The sequence below is a fragment of the Erythrolamprus reginae genome, chromosome 3, assembly GCF_031021105.1.
Source record: "Erythrolamprus reginae isolate rEryReg1 chromosome 3, rEryReg1.hap1, whole genome shotgun sequence".
Lineage (NCBI taxonomy): Eukaryota > Metazoa > Chordata > Lepidosauria > Squamata > Dipsadidae > Erythrolamprus > Erythrolamprus reginae.
The window spans coordinates 38,171,073-38,194,991 of NC_091952.1; the positions used below are offsets into that span (position 1 = coordinate 38,171,073).

General features: G+C 41.6%; 1 protein-coding gene across 14 annotated transcripts in view; it reads left to right on the plus strand.

Moving 5' to 3' along the window:
- The window catches only part of DLGAP4 (DLG associated protein 4), a 401,980-nt gene extending 386,584 nt beyond the window's left edge, over positions 1 to 15,396 (plus strand). For 13 of the 14 annotated variants that reach the window (XM_070744825.1, XM_070744826.1, XM_070744831.1 and 10 more), the window contains 5 exons: positions 90 to 181; positions 668 to 1,077; positions 3,839 to 3,930; positions 8,718 to 8,870; positions 11,537 to 15,396. In XM_070744825.1, the coding sequence (XP_070600926.1) occupies positions 90 to 181; positions 668 to 1,077; positions 3,839 to 3,930; positions 8,718 to 8,870; positions 11,537 to 11,755 (966 nt within the window). In that variant the 3' untranslated portion in view covers positions 11,756 to 15,396. The remainder of the gene's footprint in view (positions 1 to 89; positions 182 to 667; positions 1,078 to 3,838; positions 3,931 to 8,717; positions 8,871 to 11,536) is intronic. The other variant, XM_070744838.1, reaches the window with a different exon arrangement.
- Positions 15,397 to 23,919: the final 8,523 nt, after the last annotated feature.

Here is a 23,919-nt window from a genome sequence, read left to right on the forward strand (position 1 = left end):
GCATGCATGCCTCTTCCCTTCTAATGTGAATTCTAGCAGCAAGTTTTTGTGTTTTTGTTTTTTTTTGTTTGTATCTTTTTGTTAATAAGGTTGACTGCCTTCAACCAGTGGCAAAAGAGGAGCCCCCTCCATCAGCCACCAAATTCCAGTCCATCGGGGTACAGGTAGAGGACGAGTGGCGGTAAGTGGAAGACACGGGGTTTTTTTTTTAAAGGAAAAAAAAAACCCATGCCGTTGCAATCTCTCAAATCAATAGTTTAGTTTCTTTTCTTTTTTTTTCCTCTTCCAAATCACCGTTTGGGTAGTGGTGATCCCCGAAACCCTTTCTCAACAGCAAGCGCTCTCACCAAAAACAAAGAGGCTTAGTCATGTAAGAGAATCTTTGGGAGTCTGGACTGAACAATAGAACAGGAGATGTAATTACAGATGCGGGCCCGTTTTTGTTTGGATGCCCTACTGCAGTAAGCAGGCAACCTTATAATTATCGTCTGTCTGCATGTATAGTGTGTGTATTTGTGTGCAGGGAAAGACGGGCAAGGAAATGCAGCTGCAGATGCATAAACAAATACATATGGTTGTCCCTGTTTGCAGGGGAATAGAACCAGCCCCTCTCTGTAAGGGCTGCTTTTCCTGACTCTCTCTCTCTTGCCCCTCTTTCATCTTACAGCAACAGCCACTCTCACAGCATGGCCAACAAGCAGGATACAGATTCTGACTCCCAAGAGCTGAATAACTCTACCTGTAAATCATCCGAAAGAAACCTTGCTGATTGTTCCCCCTGCAACAACTCCAACAAACTTGATGCTAACACGAGGCAAGCAGCCATGCCCTCTGAGAGCAAGAAAAACCTCTCCTATGGAGACAGCAATGACCCAGCCCTGGAGCCTTCCTCTCTCCCTCCTCCTGATCCTTGGCTTGAAACGTCCACCAACACTCCATCAGAACCAACACAGCCGGGAGCTTGCCGAAGGGATGGGTACTGGTTTCAGAAGCTGCTGCAGGCAGAGACGGAAAGGTTGGAAGGGTGGTGTCGACAGATGGACCAAGAGACTAAAGAGAATAATCTCTCCGAAGAAGGTGAGCAAGGATGATAACCTGGCTTTAGCGAGATTTAGAAACATAGAGGTCTGATGGCAGAAAAAGACCTCATGGTCCATCTAGTCTGCCCTTATACTATTTTCTGTATTTTATCTTAGGATGGATATATGTTTATCCCAGGCATGTTTAAATTCAGTTACTGTGGATTTATCTACCACGTCTGCTGCAGTTTGTTCCAAGGATCTACTACTCTTTCAGTAAAATAATATTTTCTCACGTTGCTTTTGATCTTTCCCCCAACTAACTTCAGATTGTGTCCCCTTGTTCTTGTGTTCACTTTCCTATTAAAAACACTTCCCTCCTGGACCTTATTTAACCCTTTAATATATTTAAATGTTTCGATCATGTCCCCCCTTTTCCTTCTGTCCTCCAGACTATACAGATTGAGTTCATTAAGTCTTTCCTGATACGTTTTATGCTTAAGACCTTCCACCATTCTTGTAGCCCGTCTTTGGACCCGTTCAATTTTGTCAATATCTTTTTGTAGGTGAGGTCTCCAGAACTGAACACAGTATTCAAAACGTGGTCTCACCAGCATTCTATATAGCGGGATCATAATCTCCCTCTTCCTGCTTGTTATACCTCTAGCTATGCAGCCAAGCATCCTACTTGCTTTCCCTACCGCCTGACTGCACTGTTCACCCATTTTGAGACTGCCAGAAATCACTACCCCTAAATCCTTTTCTTCTGAAGTTTTTGCTAACACAGAACTGCCAGTGCAATACTCAGATTGAGGATTCCTTTTCCCCAAGTGCATTATTTTACATTTGGAAACATTAAACTGCAGTTTCCACTGCTTTGACCATTTATCTAGTAAAGCTAAATCATTTACCATATTACAGACGCCTCCAGGAATATCAACCCTATTGCACACTTTAGAATCATCGGCAAATAGGCAAACCTTCCCTACCAAACCTTCCCCTATGTCACTTCAAACAGATTTGAAGCTTAAAGTGGGCAAAACCTTTCCATGCCTGATGCACAGAGCTGGGCCCAAAAGCAATTGGTTGGAAGGAGGCCCCTTTCTCTATGCTAGGGATTGTGCAGATAAATAGCAGAACTCTGTACATCTTAATGCCTTAATTTTTTTTCGGATTTCAATTGTGATTAACCAGTCAGGGAAGAACCAGTTTGCCCAGGTTCGCCTGGTGCACCAGTTGCGGCCCTATTTGGACCGGGACTCACTGCTTACAGTCACTCATGCCCTCATCACCTCGAGGCTTGACTACTGTAATGATCTCTCCATGGGGCTACCTTTGAAAAGTGTTCGGAAACTTCAGATCGTGCAGAATGCAGCTGCAAGAGCTATCATGGGCTTTCCTAAATATGCCCATGTCACACCAACACTCCGCAGTCTGCATTGGTTGCCGATCAGTTTCCGGTCACAATTCAAAGTGTTGGTTATGACCTATAAAGCCCTTCATGGCACCGGACCAGAATATCTCCGGGACCGCCTTCTGCCGCACGAATCCCAGCGACCAGTTAGGTCCCACAGCGTTGGCCTTCTCCGGGTCCCGTCAACTAAACAATGTCGTGTGGCGGCCCCGACCCTTTGGAACCAACTCCCCCCAGATATCAGAGTTGCCCCCACCCTCCTAGCCTTTCGTAAGCTCCTTAAAACCCACCTCTGTCATCAGGCATGGGGGAATTGACATTTCCTTCCCCCTAGGTTTATAAAATTTATGCATGGTATGCTAGTATGTATGATTGGTCTCTAAATTGGGGTTTTTTAAATTAACTTAAATATTAGATTTGTTACATTGTATTATTATTGCTGTGAGCCGCCCCGAGTCTGCAGAGAGGGGCAGCATACAAATCTGATTAATAAATGAATGAATGAATGAATGAATGAATGAATGAATGAATGAATGAATGAATGAATAAATAAATAAATAAATAAATCAGTTGTCCCAATTGATAGGGCGTGCCACTTCTTTGCTTTCACTGATACCTTGGAAATAAATGTTGCATCTTTTTTTCTCATTTGGAAAGATGCCATGGTGCCATCAATACTCTATAATTCTGAAGAAAGTTAAATGTACAGGATGTGGAGTTTTAAATAGGAATCCTTTTTTTTCTGAGATTTTTTTCAGTGTGGTTAGGAAGAGAGAGCAGGCCAGGACGGTCTAAATCTCCTTTTGGCAACAAAAACCAATTTATAAAATATTCACTTGTTGTGGAATATAGGCTGTTAGGCTCTATCCACCCATCAAAGTGTTGATAAATCTATGATGATGAGAAGTCCTGGGTCACAAACCTGTGCATTTTTTGAATGTTTACTTTGTGGCCACAAATATTGTGTGAAAAGGGTTAGTTGTGGGGGAAATAGCCTTGGAAATCAACTTTTTCTTCCCTGAAGACTTCACTGGCCCTCTGTCATAAACAAAATGTCATTCGGCAGTGTGGCTGCCTGCCATTTCTGTACAGGCAGTTGATGTTGGCAGTAGAAAGAACATGGGCTAACCAAATATGCACTGGGTGGGGGGAATCCAGAAGTCATTTGTAATGGCTTGCCTTTAATGGCTCTGAGTGAAATATTTCTGTTCTTGGAAGGGAGATAAATATGCCTAAAGGTCAAAAGAAGGTCTTTTTACCTTAAGTCTCCTGGCATTTTTGAATTATTTACCTTGCTTGACTGTTCTCTCTCTCTCTCTCTCTCTCTCTCTCTCTCTCTCTCTCTCTCTCTCTCTCTCTCTCTCTCTCTCTTTCTCTCTCTCTCTTTATTTCTTATCACATCCAGTCTTAGGCAAAGTCCTCAGTGCAGTGGGCAGTGCACAACTACTAATGTCACAGAAATTCCAGCAATTCCGTGGCCTCTGTGACCAAAACTTGGTGAGTATGCAGATCTCTGTTATTCGTATCAAACTCACTCCTCCAGCATGGATATAGTCTTATGCAACTCATCTCCACTTTGAGGTGGTTATTTAATTGGATTCAGAGAGAGTGCAGGTAACATCGGTCCATTGCCGGCAATGAATGGACCATGAAGGGTTCCAAAAGGCAATGCGATTGTTTGTGATGGTCTGTTTCATGGTCCAACGGAGACCTTAGTTACCATTTTTTATTTATTCATTTATTTTGTCAAGTATGTATTGGTAGTATACATAGATATAACCAGTAATGGGCAGCCAAAATTTTTACTGCCACACTGTGTGGCTTATTTGGTGGGTGTGGCTTGATGGTCATGTGACCAGGTGGGAGTGGCTTGAACAATCGTCATCGTTCAAGTGAACTGTTTTTTCCGCACGATGCCTTTTCATCTCAGCTGTGGGCAGAGTGAGGGCTTCACGAGGGGGAAAAGACCACAGCCCAGACTGTTTCGGCACGACACGGTTCTCCTGGCCATGGGAGGTAGCTGCGTTAGGCTGGAGGGGAGCCAGGCAGGAGAGAGGGAAGCTTGTCCGAGGCCAGGAAGGAGGAAACAGGAAAAAAGTGAGGAGCACACAGCAGCAGCAGTAAGGAAAAAAAGGAGAGCCGAGCTGAGACTGGTAATCCAGGAAGTTACTGCGGCCCTATTTGCTCCGGGACTCACTGCTCACAGTCACTCATGCCCTCATCACCTCGAGGTTTGACTACTGTAATGCTCTCTACATGGGGCTACCTTTGAAAAGTGTTCGGAAACTTCAGATCGTGCAGAATGCAGCTGCGAGAGCAGTCATTGGCCTCCCCCAAGTATGCCCATGTTACACCAACACTCCGCAGTCTGCATTGCTTGCTGATCAATTTCCGGTCACAATTCAAAGTGTTGGTTATGACCTATAAAGCCCTTTATGGCATCGGACCAGAATATCTCAGGGACCGCCTTCTGCTGCATGAATCCTAGCGACTGATTAGGTCCCACAGAGTCGGCCTTCTCCGGGTCCCATCAACTAAACAATGTCGTTTGGCGGGACCCAGGGGAAGAGCCTTCTCTGTGGTGGCCCCGACCCTTTGGAACCAACTCCCCCCAGATATCAGAGTTGCCCCCACCCTCCTTGCCTTTCGTAAAGTTCTTAAGACCCATCTCTGTCGTCAGGCATGGGGGAACTGACACATCTCCCCCGGGCCTATACAGTTTATACGTGGAATGTTTGTGTGTGTGTTTGCTTTTAATAATGGGGTTTTTAGTGTTTTTTAAATTATTAGATTTGTTTTTTACATTGTTCTTGTTATTGTTGTGAGCCACCCCGAGTCTACGGAGAGGGGCGGCATACAAATCTAATAAATAATAATAATAATAATAAATAATAAAGAGGAAAAAAGTGAGGAGCACACAGCAGCAGCAGCAAGGAAAAAAAAGGAGAGCCGAGCTGAGACCAGTAATCCAGGAAGTTACTGCCGCCAGTCAGCTGGAGCTATGCATGCAGATTCATTTCCACTGGTGGAACTGTGTTCCACCCCGTCCTGCCTGCTGCCCACCCCTGGATATAACATAGTTTATGTACATAAGATGGGTACTGAGAAGACGGAACATTAGGACTGTAGGCACTTGGTACAAGAAGGTGGCTATGAACCTGAATCAGGGTATGTCATGTGACCTCTCCCTTCCCATGGATCCTGCTACTTTCTATGGTTTATGGAACAGCTAGGAAGGTGAAATGGGAGAAGAGATGTCTAAAGCATCATTGGAGGTCAACAAAGACTGAACTCGACTGAACCAGGGAGGCTACCTTGTGGCAGACAATATGTCTTTGCTCTTATTGCATCTGTGGATTGCTGCCCAGTGGCCTTGTTCTGGGTGACTTGAGCTCTTCTGGGTGGAGAGAACTCAAGGGAATCATCTAACAATGTTTCCCAATCTTGACAACATGAAGATGTCTGGACTTCAACTCCCAGAATTCCCCAGCCAGCATTTGCTGGCTGGGAAATTCTGGGAGTTGAAGTCCAAATATCTTCAAGTTGCCGAGATTGGGAAACACTGAACAAGATTGTCCAGAGAAATTTTCAGAGCATCTGCCAGACAAAATTACTTGAATTGATTCCCAGTTAACTTTAGTGCAGATCCTATGGATATGCCTGGGGCATGTTGTTATAGGGAATGGTGTAATGGGCTGGGCGTGAAGAAGTGTGTATGATCATTACGACCCTGAGCTCAGCTACTAGCTTATTAAATTCATGCCTCTTCTGATTGAAATACCCCTGCTTATTCTAGAAGTTAAGTTTCCATACAGAAAAAGAATACCTTATTAATACTTTAAATCCACTTAATACTTTAAGAAGAAACTCTATTTGATCTTATATATATAGAAAACTTTCATTTATAGACTAAATAAAACACAAAATGTAAGTCATACATTCTTCTTTTTCTTATTTATCCGTATATACACTTTATTCCATACTACATAAAATTCTGATTCTTCTTGGTTCTTATGGCAATGAATTCATCATTCTAATTAGACAAATCAACCAAGAAAGCATTGGTTCATCTCTTCTCAAGAACCTCCCTATTTCAGGGAAGGTTGTGCAGCAGCTTTAACAAAATCTGTATGAAGCAAATCATCTAGACCAGTGATGGCGAACCTATGGCATGGGTGCCACAGGTGGCATGCAGAGCCATATCTGCCGGCATGCAAGCTGTTGCCCTAGCTCAGCTCCAGCACACATATGTGCACTGGCCAGCTGATTTTCAGCTCACCTGGAGGCTTTGGGAGGGCATTTTCGGCTTCTGGAGGGACCCCGGGCAGATGGGGGGAGGGTGTTTTTGCCCTCCCCAGGCTCCAGGGAAGCCTCTGGAGCCTAGGGAGGGTGAAAGACGGGCCTGGCGGGTCCACCAGAAGTTGGGAAATGGGCTGTTTTTGGCCTTGAGAGGGCCACCAGGGCGGCAAGGGAGGCAATTTTCCCCCTCCCCAGGCATTGAATTATGGATATGGGCACTCGTGCAGGTGTGCATACGCTTTCAGCACCAGAGGGAAAAAAGGTTTGCCATCACTGCTCTAGACCCCCCGGTGCTTAACATAGGACAAAAATGGCATTACTTGCACATTTGAATATTCTATGGCATGAGCAGGATAGGGGGCAAGACAATTGTAATAATTAATAATAATTTATTAGATTTGTATGCCGCCCCTCTCCGAAGACTCGGGGCAGCTCACAACAATAATAAATGTTACAATGTAAACAAATCTAATATTAAAAAACCCATCATTTAAAAACCATGCAACACACGCATACCATACATAAAAAATAAAAGCCTGGGGGAGATGTCTCAGTTCCCCCAAGCCTAACAACAGAGATGGGTTTTAAAGAGTTTATGAAAGGCAAGGAGGGTGGGGGCAGTCCTAATCTCTGGGGGGAGTTGATATCCAAAGGGCCGGGGCCGCCACAGAGAAGGCTCTTCCCCTGAGGCCCGCCAGACAACATTGTTTACTGACTGGTTTCTAAGTCTTAGGGCCTTCTGGACAGACTGGTTTTTAAGTCTTAGGGGCTTCTGGATCTGAGACTTTACTATCTTTGATGTAGATAGGATGGCACTGCCACCAGCAGATCCAGTGCAGAATCTGGGCAGTCCTTCTGGAATTACGATTATTGCTTGAGAAGCAGGTGGCAACTGTGACTAAGAGGGTTTTCGTACAACTTTGTATAGCACACCCATTCCATCCATTCCTGGTTTTTGAGGCTCTGCTCATAGTTATTCATGTCCTGGTCACCTTCCAAATGGACTACCATGATGTGCTTCTCATGGGGCTCCCCTTGAAGAGTATCAAGGGGCTTCAGTGGATGCAAAATGTAGCAGCACAGACAGTTGTTATGTCCCTAGGAGGACACACATCACACTTCTGCTCTGTGAGCTGCATGGATTACCAGTGTGCCTCTGGGTGCAATTCAGAGTGCTGTTTTTGACCTTTCAAGCCATATTTAACATTGAGGCCAAGCTATCTGATGGGCCACCTCTCCCCAATTGCATCCACCCATCGAATCAGAGGCTGCTACATTTTGCATCCACTGAAATCTCCAGGTATTCTTTAAGGGGAGCCCCATGTGGAGCACATTGCTGTAGTCCATTTGTAAGCCCCATCCGCTAAGGATTCCATCTGATGGAATCTAAAAGGGGGACCTTTTCTACAGTGATCCCCAACCTGGAATATCACTTTTCTACAGTGATCCCCAACCTGGAATATCATCTCCCCACCACTCCGGTGAGAACAGATTTTTAAATACCATACATAGTTATTATTGATCGGGGATAATGATGGTCTAAGATTGCCTTTGATCCTCCTGAAGACTTGGGAGTAAAAAATTGAAGACAAGTATTGTTTTAGATTCTTTGCCACACCTGGTGCTCTCAGTAGTTTCCCTTGATGGCAAGGAATAGACCTCAATTCTTGTTCCGAATAGGCTACAATGCATATTGCTCTTGAGCAATTTCTTTGCTTGGCAAGTGCAGGATCAATCCACAAAAAAACAGTATCGACAATAACAGCAGCCTACTCTGTTATGTCGTAAACCATTGATAGAAAAGAAATAAAGTTCACGGCACCAAATTGCATGTGCTACTTGCATTCAAAGTGAACTTGGATCTGTCCGTTACTGTTAGCATCAACTTTAAAACTATCTGCAATTTGAATCAAGTTCATTTTTAAAATTCTAAATGAACTGCAATGTTTTGGGAGAACTTCATCTGCCTTGTTTGTTCACTGCAGAACCCCAGTTCCAATCCTAGGCCCACAGCACAGGACCTTGCTGGGTTTTGGGATCTCTTACAGTTGTCCATTGAAGACATCAGCATGAAATTTGATGAGCTGTACCACCTGAAAGCTAATGGTTGGCAGGTGACAGAACCATTGGAGAAGAAGGTAAGCATCAAGAATACCAGAGTCAAACTCCTAGTCTACATTGTCATTTTGATAGATGTATAGAGAATGTCTCTTGTCCATGTTAAACATCCTAAATGCACCTGCATTAAATATATTAGGAAATTAGAATTACTGGTAGTTGTCTGGTGAAGTTTATTGAAGTATGCACGCTTGGTGAAGTTTTGGAAAATTGATTAAACACATCAATCACTGTCTTGATTTTTTTTTACTCCCACTGTGGATACTCCTGATTGCAATTTTAAATCTAGTGAAGATAAAAAAAGATTGAAGGTACAGATATGTAACGCTCTCCATTTTGGGGACAGAATATTCCAGATAATTTTTGAACATTCCATTTCCATCCAGACTTCCAAGAACTGTTGGGGATCTGGTGATTTTTACAAATAATCTTTCTGACTTAGAAGCAACTCAAGGTATCCTGGAAGTGGTTCAATCCAAATTAAAGTTTTCTTTTGTCCAGGACCATGCCTCAAAGCCATATCATTTTGCTACACTTCTCATATAGAGGAGTTACTTCTAAAAACTGTTGAGGTTGCTGGGAAGCCCCCCAGGCCGGCTGCGACCTTTTAAAAGAGCCACGCCGCTTCCCAGCTGTCTCCTGAAGCCGAACGCGGAACCGTTCGGCTTCAGGAGACAGCTGGGAAGTGGCGCGGCTCTTTTAAAAGGTCGCAGCCGGCCTGGGGGGCTTCCCAGCACGTCCCCGAACCCAGGTTCGGGGGGGTGCTGGGAAGCCCCCCAGGCCAGCTGCGACCTTTTAAAACAGCCGCGCTGCTTCCCAGCTGTCTCCTGAAGCCGAACGCCAAAGCCGAACTTCCGCGTTCGGCTTCGGGAGACAGCTGGGAAGCGGCGCGGCTCTTTTAAAAGGTGACAGCCGGGCTGGGGGGCTTCCCAGCAACCTCCCGAACCAAACCCGGGGTTCAGAAAAATTTTGCCTCTTCTTACGAACTTCGTTCGAGTTACGAACCGGCGTTCGGGAGGCTTCTGGGAAGCCCCGCCGCCCGGCTGTCACCTTTTAAAACAGCCGCGCGGCTTCCCAGCAGTCTCCGAACGCCGGTTCGTAACTCGAAAAAAGTTCGTAAGAAGAGGCAAATTTTTTCTGAACCCCGGGTTCGTATCACGAGTTGTTCGTAAGACGAGGGGTTTGTATCTTGAGGTACCACTGTATACGAAAACTCATCAAAAGATTCGGAGAGCGGCAGCATACAAATCTAATAAATCTAATAAATTATTATTGTTGTTATTATTATTATTATTGTTGTTGTTGTTATCATCATCATTATCATTATTATCATTATCATCATCATCAAAGTAAGGGGAAAGAAATACAGGTAATCTTTGACTTAGAACCATTTGTTTAGCAATCATTTAAAGTTACAATGATACCGGCGGGGAAAATAACTTCTTATCAGTCCTCATGCTTAAGGCCATCATAGCTTCCCCAATCATGTGATCAAAATTTGGGTACTTGGCAACTGACATGTATTTATAGCAGTTGCAATATTTTTTGGGGGGGGCAAGGTATGTCATGTGATCACTATTTGCAATCTTCCCAGCTGGCTTCTGACAACCAAAGCCAGATTTGCTTAAGGACCATGTGATTTTTCTTAACAACTGCAGTGGTACACTTAACAACCATGACCTCCAAAAAAATCATAAATTGGGTGCAAATTTACTTACCAACCACCTTGCTTTGCTTAGCAATGGAAATTCTGTTCCCAATTGTGGTCATAAGTCAAGAAGTACCTCGAAAATAAAGGAGGCAGGAATGGAATTTTTGATATATAGATGTACAGTGATACCTCATCTTACAAACCCCTCGTCATACAAACTTTTCGAGATACAAACCCGGGATTTAAGATTTTTTTGCCTCTTCTTACAAACTATTTTCACCTTACAAACCCACCACCGCCGTTGGGATGCCCTGCCTCCGGACTTTCTTTGCCAGCGCAGCACCCGTTTTTGCGCTGCTGGGATTCCCCTGAGGCTCCCCTCAATGGGAAACCCCTCCGGACATCCATGTTTTTGTGATGCTGCAGGGGAATCCCAGCAGGGAATCCCAGCATCGCAAAAACGGACACTTCACTGGCACCAAAAGTCCAGAGGTGGGGTTTCCAAGCGAGGGGAGCCTCAGTGAAATCACAGCATCGCAAAAACACAGAGGTCCAGAGGTGGGGTTTCAAGGACTTTGGTGTTTTTGTGATGCTGCAATTTCACTGATGCTCCCTTCACTGGGAAACCCCACCTCCAGACTTCCGTTGCCAGCGAAGCGCTCGTTTTTGCAATGCTGGGATTCCCCTGCAGCATCGCAAAAACACAGAAGTCCGGAGGTGGGGTTTCCCATGGAGGGGAGCCTCAGGGGAATCCCAGCAGCGCAAAAATGGGCACTTTGGCTGGCAAAAGGGGTGAATTTTGGGCTTGCACGCATTAATCGCTTTTCCATTGATTCCTATGGGAAACATTGTTTCGTCTTACGAACCTTTCACCTTATGAACCTCTTCCCGGAACCAATTAAGTTTGTAAGACGAGGTATCACTGTATTCGCAACTGTTATTTCATTTTAAAAAATCCACTTCTGCCCGTGCTGTGTAATATTGAGCATTACAAATTCTGGTTTTCTACATTTTTGCTATCATTCCTCCCTAAAGGAAGAAAAGAAACCACCCCCTCCTGTTCCAAAGAAGCCAGCTAAACCGAAATCTCAGCTAAACCGGGACAAGGCATCCAACTCGGTGGACAAACAGCGCCAGGAAGCTCGGAAACGCCTCATGGCAGCCAAGCGTGCTGCTTCCGTTCGACAAAACTCTGCCACCGAGAGCGCGGACAGCATTGAAATCTACGTTCCTGAGGCACAGACCCGTCTTTGAGCAAAGGGAAAGAGGAAGAAGACACTTTTTTTTTCACACCATTAAAAAAAGAGGAAAGGGGGGGGGGGAAATGGGTTCACTAAAACAGTAGTGTGATTTCTTTGGTCTAGAGACAACCAGAGCCAACAACCCTACCAAGGGCTCCGAATTTAGACCTTTCCTGGTCCTGTGCTTTGGTTTTTTCTCCTCCCCATCTTTCACGCTGGCTGTGGTATGGCTGAACAAACTTTTGGAAACACAGTCCTTTACACTTGGAACTGCCACCTTTTTAACCTGTCGAATCCGAGGAGAATTATTAGCTTGTTTACATGAAATGGACTAAATTGAAACAAACAACTCCCCCCCAGCCCCACTGCCCTCCTTCAGCACTTGCCATGTTGTGCTTCCCCACCCCACCCCAAATCCTTTGGCTATTTGTTCTGTCTTCTCCCCCCCCCCCCCAAGAGAATCTCTTTCTCTCCATCCTCACTGTTTTTCTTGTATTTTATAGTCGTTCTCCTCTTTGCCATCCTTTTCTCTGCATGGCATCATTTACCGTGTTAGAAGTAAACTCTTCTGCAGTACTGCGGAAGAAAATACCATTCGGCGTGTACTCTTGCACTCTGCTAGTGAGCAGCCACCAATTTTGTTACCTATTATTTCCTTTATAGATGGGATGGGAGTGGGTGGCCTGGGCTGGGTTGGGTTGGGGGAGGCAGTAAGGCTTTAGGGTTAATATATCTTGTAGTCCAATAATGTAAACAGAGGGCACATTCTGTGAGATATAAACAGTGTGTTTTGTTGTAATAGCCTGGAAGCAAAAAAAAAAAAAAAAAGTGCAATAAGAGAAGTGTTTTGTCTGCACACTCCCATGAATAGTGCTGCAAAAGGAGGATTTCCCATCCAGGGCACCTGAAAAGAAACACAGCAGTGTGGATTCACATGTTGCCACACACACTTTTCTTTCTTTTTTTCCCCGCACTCTCTTCCCTTTTGCAATTTTTTGTATGTGATTTTGTGTGCAAGGATCAATGTGTAAGAAACCAGCTGCTATACAAAGGGTGGGGGGGAAACTATTTCAAAAGTTGTACTTAATGCGTTCTATGGTGAAAGACAATGGTTTTTGTACTGAAAAAAAAATAAGGTAGATATTAGAAGGTTGGCAAGTTGCCTGCCTGTACGTATGTGTACATATGCACATAATACACTTAGTAGGATATATAAATTTAATACATACCAATGCATACATAGCTAATCACACATGTACACATTCAGATGGTGTCTTTAAAAAAGCACCTCCAAGAGGATGGGTGTATGTATAGCATATATTTTTACATGTACTATAGTTAGATGTGTGTAAAAGTGTGTGCAAAAATATATACTCTGCATATTCTCTCAGCCATTCTGGCCCCTTCGGTCTCATATTTTTGGAGGAACCATCATGAAATTTCATCTGACCTTCCTCTTTCCTTTTTGCACACCTGTTTTGAACCACTAATCCATGAAGCCAGGAATCAAATTCTCCTCCGCCCTCCACACCACCCTGTTTTCCACTTCAACACTTCTCAGCAAGCTGTGCACTGTATTTGGGGTGACTTGAGAAAAGGTATTTGATGAATAGCCTAAGGTGACCAGAGCCCAAAATAAATTTTTTTACTGGTACATTAATGAAAATTATGTCAATGAATGCTGTATATGGTGTCTACGCATAGGGAGTGTTAGATTCTTATCTGCCCACTTAATGTACAATTTTGTAATCTGTGAAAGCTTGACCATATAGAGTATGGCTTCAAAAGAGACTTGATTTATTCTATTTTCCTCTCCCTCTCCAATAACTTTACTTTGATGCTGGAGGGTGCTTGATCAACTTTTGAAACAAGTGGCTGACTTTCACAGTTCTTCCTATTAAAATTTGAAATGCTTGGAATGTGACTTTTTTTACTTGCATTTCCAAAAGCAGCGATGTCAGTAATTAGGACAAGTGTAAGATGGACTCCGTTTCAGTGGTATATGTTTCGGCGTGCAATTTGTCAGTGGGATTTAAATTTTAAATGTATGTAATTCAGCAAAACAGGTCTCCCAGTTTTAGAGAAGTCTTTGCTTCCACAATTACACAAATACCTTGAAAAAAGATAGACATGCTTTTCTCTGGTCTATGTACTTACATGCTATCTACATGGAATATATTTGTCCATTTTACATCTTAGGTGTATTTACAAAGGGGCATTTTTAGCTGATGTGTACCCCTGTGTGAACTGGCATCGTTAGTTTGTTGCAATAAAAATAGTAAAGATCATGGGTTTTGAAACAGTCCTGAAAAACACTTGGGTTTCTGAACCCAAGGACTTGTCTTTAGCATGCCTCCAGCATTGCTAACCACACTTGGGAGGTAATTATGAGCTTTGGTGGAAGAGAGATCAAAGCAAGAGCAGTCAGCTGGTTTTCGAAGCAAGAACATCAGAAGCTTTGCTTCAAATTCTCAGCACTGACCTTTCTCCCCCAATGTTTACTTTTAAAGCCCTACTTGGTAGTAACTATTTCTTGATCCTCAAAAGGACACTGGAAATAGTTTCAAGTAGGTGGCGCTTGCATGAAATGACACATTTGCTGAAGTATGCATACTTCAGGAATTGAAATGTTGTGGTCACCTTTGCTTCTGTATCTCCTCCAACTGTACCAGAGGATTCTTCAGAAAACCTAACTTATTCTATCTACAAACCCCTATTAGCAATAAGGTAGGCTCTCCATGATCCAAATCTTGCGTCTCGGGATGACATTGCTTCTTTTCAAAACATGTAAAGAAGTCTTTCTCAACCTTGACAATTTTAACAGAATGAATTTCAACTCCCAGAATACTCTCCCCAAAATTCAGAAGTTGAACTCCGCACATCTTTGCGTTGCTAAGAGTGAGAAAGACATTTTATTTGTGCCTTTCTGGGCCTGAATGTTTTGCGATGACTTAAATGCAATTGAAAAACACCTGCCTACATCCAATATCTACTCTTGGTAGCATTCACCGGATCCTGTTATGATCCCTTAAAATTTGATAATGTAAATCCAGTTTATAAACAGACCAAATTTATAAAATTGGCCAAATCTGACTTTTCCGTGATTCAAGGAAATACCCAACAGATTTAAATATAGTGGTAGAGCTGCAAACACTTAGGTGAATTAATTTCTTAATAGCAATAATTCTGTGAAACAAACGGGATGCCTTATACTTGTTTTCCCGCTTCTTGCATTTCAGTTTTGCTATCCAGCTTCATTTGTTTTCAACAGAGAATGTAAATTCATCCAGAGTTAAAGTTCTGAAAAATCCGTTTGATGGAACTGTGCTCCATATATGCTTGCCTAGTTGTATTTATCTAATTGTACTTACCTACTACTTTGATGACCTGTTTCCTCCCAACCACGAATAATGGTAAAATATCCTCCTAAATAATATTTTAGTTTTATGGCAGGAAAAAAAAGAAAAGAAGGGAGAGGCTTGCTTAGGATTGTGATTGATATTGATGATGGGCTTGGATAGTTGTTGGGGTTTTTTTAGGAAAAAAGAAATTAAAGCCTTGTATCAGACCCTTGGCCCAACAGTTTGTAATGTGAGTTTTGCTGCCATTATAAAAAAAACATAGTAAAACAAAAGGATCTATTTGATGCTCTTACGCCTGTCTCCTTGCAATCTCTGGTCCACTTTCTAGAGCTTACAATCAGATGTAAAAGGGAAAATGGGTGAGATTAAGGAAAATATCTGAAAATACCCAAGACATTTAATTTAGACTGGGTTTTTTGGTCATCTCTTAGTGATCAAATTCATCTTTAATAAATGAACAAAAGCATTGCAAGAGTATTTTCCAAATCCATGTTTGTTTATTGCCTGATGATCTAGCAGTGGTGGTTTTCCCCAACTTTAACACTTAGCCACAAAATTAGATATTTTCCCAATCAAAAAAATCAAATTATTTTTATATTCCTTTGTGATTATTTAGCAGTGGAATGTTAACGAATAAGTCACTTGGTTAATAGAGCTATACTTGACCATTTGATCTCTGCCATTAACTCTCCTGAATAAATATTAAAGGAAGGATTGATACTTTGCTTGAAATAGTGTTCTTATAAGAATTACCTTAAGAAACAGTACTGAGCAATTAAATGGAAGAATTGTATTTTCTCTCAGCCCTTAATATAAAATTGTATGGTGATGATGGTCCAACACAGGGCTGGGTGACTTCATTCCATCTCTATTTTCATGCTGCTTCTGAACTTGAATAGCAAATATCTTAGATCTGGGGACATACTGTATAAGCAACATTCTCTTAGCAGGTTAAACTTGAATTTCAAGCTCTGTTGTTTATTCTTTTTTCATTGAGCTAATTTAGGCTTCAATTGTCTTTTCTTGTTCACCAAATTTTGCATGATGTTGTACAAGTGAAATGTGTTCTTACATATCAGCTTTTTAAATTACAGTGATTTTTAAATTATAGTGCTGCACAATGGTACAATGGATAGAAAATATATAAACTAAATTAGGGAAGAAAAGAACCACCATATCTTACTGAAATACAGCTCCCATCCCGTATAGAAATCAACATCTGATATACCGTAACTTTCTACTTATGCTTAGATACAGCCCATCCATTTGACAAATATATTGCTACCTACTAGCAGTGTCCTTTATTGATGTTCTTTGCAAAAGAAGCAAAAAACACAATGGAAATGACTTATTATCCTATTGATTACTGCTAATTGTAATTGAAGTGTTGGCCTGACATTGGGGGATTCAGCCTCATAGAAATTCACTGGATGTCTTTTGGGCAATCACACTCCGCCTAAGTTAACTCATAGTAGTAGTTGTTGGGGGAAGGAACTACTATATTAGTCTTGAAGGAAAATAAGGGCTACAAACAGGGACAGGTAAGAAAGCGAGAACAAATAAAGGGGAATATTTCTCCACCCAGAGGGTCATTGGTTTATGGAATTCACTTCCAGAAGAGGTCGTGACAGCTGTCAGCCTTGATAGCTTCAAGGCAGGATTAGACAGATTCATGGATGCCAAATATATCGGTGATTATTGAAATGAATGTCCAAGTGCCATCTCTATGTTGATTGAGGCAGGCAGGATTCCCTTTAGTACCATTTGTTGGGGGTCAAGGGAAAGGGGGGGTTTGCCTTCTCTTTCTGCTCAAGATTCTCATGTACAATTGGTGGGCCACTGTGTGACACAGAATGCTCAACTCGATGGGCTTTGGCCTGATTCAACATGGCTCTTCTTATGTTCTTAGAAAGGCCTTGAGTAGCACAAATGGTCTTGGTACAAACTAAATTTAAGATTCTTTTTTTTCCCTCTTCTTCCTTCCAGTCTCATATTTATTTTTTCTTTCTTTTGCATGTTTACTGTGAAAACAAAATGGCATGCAAGTTGACTATAAGAATATTGTAGGTGGCTAAAAGGCAAGCTGAAGGACATTGAATAACTACATCTTTCCATTTAAAAACACACTGTCCTATCTGTAAGGAAGTTTAGCTCATTTGCCCAGCTTTCTCTGCTCCCCCCTCTCTCTCCTAAAGTTAACTTTAACAAATTTTTCAGATATGATTAAAATGTCACAAGGACAAGGCTCAAATTAACATCCAAGATTTTTGCAGGATTGGCAAAGCTGAACAAAAACCAGGATTGTTCATTAACACTTTAGTAAGGGTTCTACTGATGCCTCATTTGAATCAATCCTTGCAAATGGATTTTTTTTTTCTTTCCAAAAGGAGTCAGGCTCACTTTGTCAGTCTGAGTCAGACCCACAGCTCATTAACCAGCCTCATTATGGTCAGAAATAGGTTATGATGTAGGCTTTCTTGCTGGTATCAGCAAGAATGCTCTGTGTGTGTGTGTGTGTGATTTAGAACTCTTTCACAATACTTTTCTGCATATAATTTAACAGATACAGATGAAACTCAAAAAATTAGAATATCGTGCAAACATTCATTTCAGTAATGTAACTTAATATATGAGAGATATTCATAACAGGACAGAAGGAAAAGGGGGGACATGATCGAAACATTTAAATATGTTAAAGGGTTAAATAAAGTTCAGGAAGGAAGTGTTTTTAATAGGAAAGTGAACACAAGAACAAAGGGACACAATCTAAAGTTAGTTGGGGAAAAGATCAAAAGCAACGTGAGAAAATATTATTTTACTGAAAGAGTAGTAAATCCTTGGAACAAATTTCCAGCAGATGTGGTAGATAAATCCACAGTAACTGAATTTAAACATGCCTGGGATAAACATAGATCCATCCTAAGATAAAAATACAGGAAATAGTATAAGGGCAGACTAGATGGACCATGAGGTCTTTTTCTGCCGTCAGACTTCTATGTTTCTATAAAGAAAGATAGTTCAAATCTTGATTTGTCATAATTGTGCTGATTATGGGGTACAACTCGAGTAAACCCCAAATCCCCCCATCTCAGAAAATTAGAATATGACATGCAATCAGTAAAGGATTGTACATAGAACAATATAAGTCTTCTGAAAAATATAAACAAGCATATGTACTCAGTACGTCGTTTGGGCCCATTTTTCAGCAATTACTGCCTCAATGCAGCATGGCATGGATGTTATTAGCCTGTGGCACTGCTGAGGTGTTATGGAAGACCAGGATGCCCCATAATCGTCACAATTATGACAAATCACGGCTTGAACTATTTTGGCTTGCATGTTCTGAATATCTTTCATATATTAAGTTTCACCTTTACTGAAATAAATGAACATTTGCACGATATTCTAATTTTTCGAGTTCCACCTATATGATCAAATCAATCAGAGGTGGAAAACCTCCAATTATCTTGGAGGGATCCTAACTGATGTAAAAGGTAGAAGAGATGTTGGTCCTACCTGATACGCATCTTCTACAATGGCGGATATAGCATTGCATATTTATATTGCTGACATCTTTCCTGGCTCCAGTTTGAAATGAAGAAGCGAAGCAGCAGATTCCATTGTGCTATAGCCACTACACTATACAATCTCAGCCGAAGCCCACTTACACGCTCAGATAAGGGAGGGGCTGGCTGCTATATCCACCATCGTGGAAGAGGCGTATCAGGTAGGACCAACGTCCCTTCTCACTCATGGTGGACATAGCTGGAGGGGTCTGTAATATGGTAAATGATTTAGCCTTACTAGATAAATGGTCAAAGCAATGGAATCTGCAGTTTAATGTTTCCAAATGTAAAATAATGCACTCTGGGAAAAGGAATCCTCAATCTGAGTATTGTATTGGCAGTTCTGTGTTAGCAAATACTTCAAAAGAAAAGGATTTAGGGTGTATTGATTTCTGACAGTCTCAAAATGGGTGAACAGTGCAGTCAGGCGGTAGGGAAAGCAAGTAGGATGCTTGGCTGCATAGCTAGAGGTATAACAAGCAGGAAGAGGGAGATTACGATCCCGCTATATAGAGCGCTGGTGAGACCACATTTGGAATACTGTGTTCAGTTCTGGAGACCTCACCTACAAAAAGATATTGACAAAATTGAACGGGTCCAAAGACGGGCTACAAGAATGGTGGAAGGTCTTAAGCATAAAACGTATCAGGAAAGACTTCATGAACTCAATCTGTATAGTCTGGAGGACAGAAGGAAAAGGGGGGACATGATCGAAACATTTAAATATATTAAAGGGTTAAATAAGGTCCAGGAGGGAAGTGTTTTTAATAGGAAAGTGAACACAAGAACAAGGGGACACAATCTGAAGTTAGTTGGGGGAAAGATCAAAAGCAACATGAGAAAATATTATTTTACTGAAAGAGTAGTAGATGCTTGGAACAAACTTCCAGCAGACGTGGTTGGTAAATCCACAGTAACTGAATTTAAACATGCCTGGGATAAACATATATCCATTGTAAGATAAAATACAGGAAATACTATAAGGGCAGACTAGATGGACCATGAGGTCTTTTTCTGCCGTCAGACTTCTATGTTTCTATGTTTCTAGCTGCCATGTTTTTGGACATACCTAATCTGAATGTCCACTACAGGAGGGCTGTGCAATTTGGCAAGGCCTCAATCTCTTATCACTTGTTGAAGAACCCTCCAACCAAATGTTGCTTCTGCAGACGCGTATGAATCAATTATGCAATGTCGCACGAATGGTTTGGGGGAAGTAGCTGCCTGGCACACCACCTCCAGCAACCCCTGGGTTTCCCATGCTGCAGAAGTAGTTGCGCTTCTGGTTGAATGGGCAGTGAGTCTTGAAGGTCTTTTTGCTTGCATTTTGTACACCTTAGCAATGGGGGAGCGAATCCACCTACCTATTGTAGATGGAGATACCTTGCGTCCCATGGAGTCCGGCTGGAAGGAAATGAGCAGAGCCCGACTTCTTGAATTCCTCCATGCATTTAATGTACACACGTAGTGACCTCGGCACATCAAGGGTACGCCAGACCTTTCTTTTTAGGATGTAACAGATGTGCACAAAAGGTGGGATGGACAATGTCTTGTGCCCTATGAAATGCTGTTTTGACTTTGCGTAAAAAGATGGGATCCAATCGTAACACCACCTTGTCTGTATGCAATATGCATAAGTCCTCCTGAATTGCAATTTAAAGTATCGGTCATGACCGGGTTACGGAACAGTTTCCTGCTTCATGAATCCCAGCGACCAGTCAGGTCCCACAAGTTTGGCCGCCTCCAGGTCCTGTCAGCTAGGCAATGCCGCCTGGCGGGGCCTAGGCGTGGAGCCTTCTCTGTGGCAGCCCCGGCCCTTTGGAATCAACTCCCTTCAGAGATTTGTACCACTTTTACCCTCCTGGCCTTGTGTAAGGCTTTAAAAAACTCATCTGTGCCAGCAGGCTTGGGGCCGTTGAAGGGAACACTCATCCTAGATCTGAATGAATGAAATATTCTCATTGAATACTTTGTTCTGTACATAGTTGAATGTGCACAACAGCATGTTAAATTGATTGTCAATCAGTGTTGCTTCCTATGTGGACAATTTGATTTCACAGAAGTTTGATTTACTTTGATTTACTTGATTTACCCTTTACTTTTTTTGAGTAGAGTATATGAGAGTAATGGAATGAATGTGAACGACTTTTTAATAATTTGGGGGTTTACATTAATTTTATATTAGTTTTAATCTTGGGTTTCTCACGTTTTGTATTATTCACGTTTTGTAAGCCACCCTGAGTCTACAGAGGAGGGCGGCATAGAAATCCAATCCAGACAGACAGACAGACAGACAGACAGACAGACAAGACAAGACAGACAGTTCAGATACCCTCCTGTCTGATGTAATTGCCACTAAGAAGGCCACTTTACATATGACATGGCGCAAAGACGACTCTCTGAGTGGTTCATATGGGCCCACTGTCAGGGACTACAGGACCTCAGGTAAGTCCTAAGTTGGATAACGATGTATTACCCGGGGGGCAACAAGGGTAGCACAACAATCCTAGTTGAGCAACTGAGAAAACGAACTGGAGCCAGGAAGGATGTCAGCAACATAAACAGAAGCTTTGGCAGGCTCAGTCCAATCACCGAGCAGACAGGATTAACTCATGCGTGGCTACCATATCCATCATGAGGGAGAAAAGTACTGATCTAGTAGTAGACAGGCTGCTGACTTAGATCTACTGTAGAATGCCAAGACGTCAATAAATAATCTTTTGTTCCATTGGACAATAAACAATAGATTTAATCTGTAACTTGAACAGGCACAAGAAGGGTTGCCATACATTTTCTCATAGATTAGTTATCCCATCTATATTCCGTACAATAAATTAGTAAACTAGTCACACGGTTAGTGGCAAGAAAAGTAAGGTGTTTTTTTAATGATTGTTTTCGTACACAGAATGTTACCCAGCATTAAAACCCTTCCTCTCTCCAATCATGATGGTAAATCATTTTCTGGGAAATGCTTCCTAATACTGATTATCATGATCTTAATGCTAAATGCTAGATACAAAGCACATTCATATGTGCAAACAGCATAAATACAATTAATTGCAATGCAGCGTAAACATCACAAATTGATCAAACTCAACTGGAGCGCTCATTAAGATGAAATGAATATAATCAACAGAAGGCAATAAAAGAGTCTTTCCACGTGGATCGAAATTATACTGTACTTGCCTCTTATCTGCTAATGTTCAAAGGTTTTAGATAATTTTTTTCAAAGACTGATTTTGGTCTAAGTAAGTGAACCAAAACACAGTAATTTTGCAAAAGAATTCTGTCCCAGGAAATCCTGGTGTTAAACATTTTTGTATAAATGTCATTTTTCTTTTGAGAGATTTTAAAAAACTTTCTGAATTTTGAATGCCTCTTTCTGCTACCTACCTTGCCAATAGGAAAAAACAACAACAATGGCTTCTAGAACCATTTCCAAATCAGCTTTTATTTGGATATTTCTAGATTGTATCATGGGAGAATTCTCATTTTGTAGGTTGCAGATTCAGGGTATGCAGAACACTTGTCTGTTTCTGAATCCCTGCACTGCTCAAAAAATAAAGGGAACTCTCAAATAACACATCCTAGATCTGAATGAATGAAATACATGTACAGTATTCCCTCAATTTTCGCGGGGGATGCGTTCCGAGACCGCCCACGAAAGTCGAATTTCCGCGAAGTAGAGATGCGGAAGTAAATACACCATTTTTGGCTATGGACAGTATCACAAGCCTTCCCTTAACACTTTAAACCCCTAAATTACCATTTCCCATTCCCTTAACAATCATTTACTCACCATTATTACTGGTACTCACCATTGAATAAGACACTTAGTGATCCTGATATTTAGAAACATAATTATTTATTAACAATAATTATTTTTTTTTGTTATTTATTTGCAAAAATTATTAGTTTGGTGATGACATATGACATCATCGGCCAGGAAAAACTGTGGTATAGAAAAAAAAATCACAAAGTATTTTTTTAATTAATATTTTTTGAAAAACCGTGGTATAGGCTATTCGCGAAGTTCAAACCCGCGAAAACCAAGGGAACACTGTATTCTCATTGAATACTTTGTTCTGTACAAAGTTGAATGTGCACAGCAGCATGTGAAATTGATTGTCAATCAGTGTTGCCTCCTAACTGGACAGTTTGACTTCACAGAAGTTTGATTTACTTGGAATGATATTGTGTTGTTTAAGTGTTTCCTTTATTTTTTTGAGCAGTGTATTTATCTCACCTCTATACAAGTGAGTGAAGTATAAGGATGGTAACTTGTGGACATGTACTGATTGATCTTGCTTAATACAAGCTTCCTTTTGTCCACCCTTTCACTTTCCTCAAAACACAGTAATTACAAATCCCACACAAATGTTTTCCTACTTCATTTTTACATCAGAATTCTAAAAACACAAACACTACTTTCTGAGTGCTTCAAGCATTATCAATAACCATGTGTTTTGAAAATGAAAAACTATTCCAAGTAGAGTTGTAATGCCAAGCTTCATGAGATCTCAGGGTTTTTTTAACAGAAAAAAGAAAAAAAACCATTATGTGCTATGCAACATGTACATTATGTGAGATGTGAATTTCGTTCTGGGATTGCCTGTGTAATATGATATCCCCATTAAGAAAAACACATGAATATGAGACCAAATGTTAGTCACTAACCAAATGACAACAGAATTGTCTGGAATATGTGAAATCACATAATAAATTAGGTCATTTAAAAGACAGTTTGGAAACAGCTGGTCTGGATAAGAAGTCTCCAACTCAGCTAAACTGCTCATACAATACTGACTAATCTTTTCAATGCTCATTTGAGAGCAGCACCAGATGTTCTCCACCCATCAAAGTCTAGTTATGTTTTCTCAATTCTTACTATACAAAATAGGTCAAGTAAGATGAGTTATCCTCACAGAGAAATGAATGGGACAAAATAGATGAAGTGGCTGCAAGAAGCAACACTTATTCCTGTTTTGGGGAACAGTTAATTCTCCAGAAAAATGATCAGGCTAATTTCACTAGAAATTTCAGATTGTAGAGGTCTATTTCCCCTAGCTATAAAGAGGAAACTTTTATAGACGTAGCCTCTTTAAATCGCCAGGCACAACCAACCGGACTCACAGATGCAGGGTTCCAGCTAACTACTTTATTACTTTCTGCCTATAATGCAGGAATCTCCCTAATCTGTGAACAATTAGAATTTGGGGGAGGGTAGAGGTCGCACAGTGACTCCAGGC